This window comes from Brachypodium distachyon, chromosome 1 (assembly GCF_000005505.3).
Source record: "Brachypodium distachyon strain Bd21 chromosome 1, Brachypodium_distachyon_v3.0, whole genome shotgun sequence".
NCBI lineage: Eukaryota > Viridiplantae > Streptophyta > Magnoliopsida > Poales > Poaceae > Brachypodium > Brachypodium distachyon.
This window is the reverse complement of record NC_016131.3, coordinates 60,940,533-60,945,738: the sequence shown is the minus strand read 5'-3', so window position 1 is coordinate 60,945,738 and position 5,206 is coordinate 60,940,533. Positions and strand designations below refer to the sequence as shown.

Sequence of the window (5,206 nt, the reverse complement as noted above, 5' to 3'; positions counted from 1 at the left end):
CTGACGACTCACACGGCGGCAGCGGCAAGCAGCAGGGTTTGACCACACAACACAGACAGATCAGCCAGAAGCAGAGCAGAATCGCGGATTGGCTTGCTTTGGTTCGAAGCAAAACCGGCCACCAACCAACCAACGCAACCTTTCGTTCGTAAAAACAAAAATTCACCTCGCATTGTTGTGATGCTGCTCCTGCTACGCGTCACGTGGTGGGGAACTCGAATTTCACGAGCCGAAGCGGCACGGAGACATCCGCCGCGGGCGTGGGCCCGACGCGTCAGGGACACACACCCCGCCCGACGAATATTCTGCTTCCCCGAGGTGGGGGGCTTGAGGCAGGGGCAGTTCCGTCCGGCCCAACGCGTGGACCAACTGACCAGCCACTTGAGCGGGGGTATATCGGTCTTTCCGCCCCTCCGCGCCGCATCGCTCTTTTACGCTTTTTGTTCCGGCTTTCGTGTACTCTTTCTTTCTCTCTCTCTTCCCCTCCCTGCCGCTTTTGTTGTTGTTCCCCCTCCTCCCTCCGCTGCGAGCTTCCAGAAAGAAAAGGAAGGGGAAGAAAGCCACAAAGCTCTGAGTCGATCTCTCTTATCTTCTCCTCGCCATGGCACGCGTCTTGCCTCTGAGCATTGAACCAGGGGAGATGACCAGGTACGCACTTCTCGAGCCGCTGCGGTTTGTGCTTCCTTTTTCGTGCGCGAATTTTCTCTCTTTATTTTGGCCTTTTATTTTCGGTAATGGTCTCGCGATGATTCTGGTCAAGTATTTTGGTTTCTTACGAGTTAGAGGTTTGACGGTAGCTGGGAACTCAGGATGCAGCCAAAATTGCCTAGGCGGTTTATCAATCTGTTATTCTGCTGTTATACTAGCTTAAATACTACGGATATACTAGGCCATGGTTGCGGATTAGCAGGAGTAGTAAAATAGCTCGTGGTTGCGTTCTAGCGGAAGGGAAACGGAATGATCTTGCGCGTGGTAGTACGAGCTTTCGCTTTCCCTTCGACCTCGGTTAGTTTTGTTCGAAGCTAAAAGAGTTAGTACTAAGCAAGGCGAGATATTTGTGAGCTTATCTGTATGTTGGGCCCCACCTGTTGCTGTCACTCTGCTCCAGCTCGCCGCCGCCCCTTATGTGGGTGGTGGCTCCGGAGGAACGGTGTCTGTCTTCCGCCGCCACCGACCCGCCATTGGAGCTGTGGAGCCTTGGGGTTGTATGTGATGTGGACGCGTTGCCGGTTCCCCAGCTATATTTGGAAGCCAGGGTGGCCGGAAGGGGGAGCTGATCCATTTTGGATATTCTTAGTAATTGACGATGTTGCAATTGTTTATGTTATACCCTGATGTTGGCTTCGAATAATCTAATCGCCCTTGTGTTAAAAAAAAATCTAATCGTGCCCCCTTCGGAGTTTGGACTTTGGACTGCTTGTTGGTTGGGTTCTTCCATCCCTCCATGGCCAAATCTCATGGATTGATGTAGTGAATGCTGCCTTCCTAGGAGAACATGTATCCTCATGAGCGTAGGGTTTGTATAGTTAGGTATCCTTGTAGCACATATCTCCAAGTCCTAATATGATTAGGATATGGGTCACTTTGCTCAACCTTTTCATTCAAAGGAATTTACTTATGTATCCAATTGGTAATCTATACTACTTTGTAATGTTACGTCCATATCAATCCGATATGAGAGTATCGCAATTGAGAAACCATTTTTTACACTTCACCATACCATCCAAACCACTGCGAATAGACTGGCAGTTCAGATAGGTGTGTAAGTAAATCAGATGTAGGACATTGCTTTTGGAAAATATAACAGGGATTCGGGCCTGTGCAATTCAAATTTGGATAAGGACCGTCACTTGTTGACCTTTACCCTACATCTATCACAAAAATTAACAATTTTGTTAGCTGTGCAGTATCATTACCTTTATGTTCTAATTTTCCTTGGCTCATAAACAGAGGTGGTGAGGCCATAGCAGGCATGCCAAGCTCCTCAGCTGCGGTATCGCACAAGGGAATTGAGCATTCTGAGCAGAACATAAAGGATGATGAATATGCAAGGCTAGTCACACCAGCTCAGCATGCAACAACTGACATCAACACAGAAGTTATACCCGAGCAACCAAAGTCAAGATACTTCATTTGGTGGATGAAAGTTCTGCTTGTCTGCTTCCTTCTTATATTAGTATCTTATATCTTCGTGAAATTTGGGGTCCCCTTTGCCTTTGAGAAGGTGAGTGCGGATACTTCTTGCACCATATTGTTTTCTTCACTTGGAGGTTCATTCAAGTGAGTTGGCTCATCAGCCAGCTCTTCAATAATAATTACATCCCTAACTACAAATTTGATGCAATCTTTTGCTTCGTCAGCCTGGTAAATGTGGTCTTAAGTTAAATGTAAGTTACTCCCTCCTATCCATATTAATTGTCTCAAATTTGATATGGATCGGAGGGACTACATGTGAGCACAGAGTCCACTTGCCTTTCATAGTTGGATTTTTTCTTCTGTATCCAGAAACTTCCTGGTGGCAAGTCATCTAAACAATAAAATCATTGGGATTATGATTATACTACTTTCTAATTTCTTCATATAATTGGAATGCTATTTCTTTAATGAGTGCATGGTATACTGTATGTTTGTTTGTAGTTTATGAAAATATCAACCATGTCATGTTTCTGAGCTATGTTGCGTATGTGTACTGTTTGATCTTATCCTCTCTCTCCCCTCGAAAAATGATTTGTTTTGAGTTGTTGAATCAAACATCTATATTTATCGGGTGTGTATTTTCATCTATTTATTGTAGGTTCTTTTGCCAATCATGCAATGGGAAGCAAGTGCTTTCGGGCGCCCAGTATTGGCTATTGTCCTCGTCTCATCTTTGGCTCTCCTCCCACTCATTTTAGTCCCTTCCGGACCTTCTATGTGGTTAGCAGGAATGATCTTCGGTTACGGTTGGGGTTTCTTGATTATTATGGCTGGGACTACACTTGGCATGGTGATGTCATATTGGATTGGCTCATTGTTCCGCGAACGTCTACATGTGAAGTTTCTCAGACTTGCAGAATCTATTTTAGGAGCTACACCTTTTTTTCTAGTTATGTCCTAATATATTTTTTCTCTGCTTCCTTCTTTATTTAATGCAGGCATGGTTAAAGAGATGGCCTCAGCAGATAGCTCTAATAAAGCTTGCTGGCGAAGGAAACTGGTTCCAGCAGTTTCGAGTCGTTGCACTGTTCAGAATCTCACCTTTCCCGTATACAATTTTTAACTATGCCGTAACTGTGACAGAAATCAAGTTCAACCCTTATATATGTGGTTCAATCGCGGGAATGATACCTGAGGCCTTCATCTATATCTATAGGTTAGATACAGATCTCTACACTACAGATAATGATATGGTCAATTATGCATCATTTTGTCAGTATGATTTTGGCCATCTATTATGGATCGGAGGGAGTATATCCTCGCCCTTATGTACTCGTTCCTGTGCATTTTGTCAGTACATGAATTGCTGGCTGTCAATTAATTTTCTTCCAATAGGAGCTCAGCAATTGAGCGGTATTTGGTAGACAAGTTTCATAAGCTATATTTGTGCTCATAGTAATAAGGAATTACTGTGTTTGTTCTTTGATTGCTGATTTAAGCTGTAGCAGTATCCATAAGGGCCATATGTCGTAACCAACCAACCCTAACAGAATGAGTATTTTCAGGAGTTGCTGATTACTTGAGTTGTGACTTACTAATCTTGCTAAATGTTTGTGCAGTGGACGGTTAATACGTACGTTGGCTGACATGAAGTATGGCAACTATAAGATGACGCCAGTGGAGATAACATACAACATAATCTCGTTTGTCGTGGCAGTTGTCCTCACAGTTGTCTTTACAGTGTATGCCAAGAGAGCGTTAAACGACATAAAAACCTCAGATGATATCTGTGGAGAGGAACAACCTGTTGTCCCTTCAGGGTTGTATGAACTCAAGAGTCACCGTCAGGGGGCCTCCCATCCACATCCTGTAGCCTTAGATGTTGTATGATGTGTGTATTCACCGGGAGCTGCATGCAGGGAATCCTGACGGAAATGAGCAATGGTGTCACCTGACGGCAATGAGAATTAAGAACCCTTCACTGAATTAGTGCTAACCACCGTTCATTTCTAGAAGATGAACTCACTACAATAGAGATGACACCGCAAAACGTATTCTCCGGCCTCATCCCAGGCTGCGGGGAAGGGGTGAGGTGGTATCGCTTGGCATTGGTTTCTCCAGCAAAAGAGGTGTAGGTAGGCGGTGACAAAAGGTGGATGCACCTGTCTAACCCAATATACACACCCAGCTAATGTGATTTTACTTGATTCAGTTCATGTATTTAATCACTAGGATAAGTGATCGGCATGTGGTGTTGCTGGCCAGAGTTTAGTTCTGGCTGCTGACAGATTGGGAATTTAGCTTTGCCTTTTGGCGCATAGCTTTGTTTTGGTGTTAAAGATGGGGCGCATCGAGTTTGCCACATCATTGTACTGGTATCAGATGTGCATCGTGTGTATCTGAACTTTGTGTTTGCTCCGTGTCCAATGGCTTGTTCAATCCTTCGTAGAAGATATCTTTCACTCCGTCAGATCCATAAGGAAATTTAATGCTCCCTCCATCCGAAATAAGTGGCTTGAATTTGCATAGATTTGTATACAAATCCAGTCACTTATTCCTTGCTAAGTTGCAACTCTGTACTAAATTTCTGACACTATAAACCGGAGGGAGTAGTTTGGTTGCCGATTTTAACGCTGAAGACAGCGTATTATAAGATCCACGTTTAACACTGAAGACAGCGTATTATAAGATCCATGAGTTGTGAAGCTGGCAGGCTTCCGTTGTCTTTCTACTTCGTCCTACCATGTAATTTTTTTTTCAGGTCCAACATGTGCTGTAGAATGTACTCTTTCCGTCCCATATTAAGTGCCGAAATATTACATGTATCTAGACGAATGTACTCCGTCCCTGAGTTGTGAAGCTGCAGCTTCTAGAGGGAATCACCTACAGGCGTGCTTCTCAACTTCATGTGTAAACGGGAGAAGTGTTTTTCAGATGGTTAGAAGCACCAAAATCTGAAGCAGAAGCCCAAACAAACATGCCTCCTTCCGTCCCATATTAAGTGCTGAAATATTACATGTATTTAGATACTTTTTAGGTACATATTTGAACAAATTTGAGTAAGTTAATT

General features: G+C 44.0%; 1 protein-coding gene across 1 annotated transcript; it reads left to right on the top strand.

The window, feature by feature from the left end:
- Positions 1-461: 461 nt before the first annotated feature.
- On the top strand, positions 462-4,606 carry LOC100832583 (transmembrane protein 64). Its single transcript, XM_003557857.4, has 5 exons — positions 462-648; positions 1,951-2,224; positions 2,795-3,031; positions 3,135-3,352; positions 3,756-4,606. Exons 1-5 carry the CDS (start codon positions 602-604, stop codon positions 4,024-4,026), a joined length of 1,047 nt encoding a protein of 348 aa, XP_003557905.1. The 5' UTR covers positions 462-601; the 3' UTR covers positions 4,027-4,606.
- The last annotated feature ends 600 nt before the right edge of the window (positions 4,607-5,206 follow it).

What these genes read in the sequence shown, in the direction of transcription:
- LOC100832583 (XM_003557857.4), top strand. Translation starts at nt 602, where the DNA reads ATGGCACGCGTCTTGCCTCTGAGCATTGAACCAGGGGAGATGACCAG. An exon ending in TGTTCCGCGAACGTCTACAT is followed by an intron (nt 3,032 to 3,134) that starts GTGAAGTTTCTC and finishes TATTTAATGCAG; the next exon opens with GCATGGTTAAAGAGATGGCC. An exon ending in GCCTTCATCTATATCTATAG is followed by an intron (nt 3,353 to 3,755) that starts GTTAGATACAGA and finishes ATGTTTGTGCAG; the next exon opens with TGGACGGTTAATACGTACGT.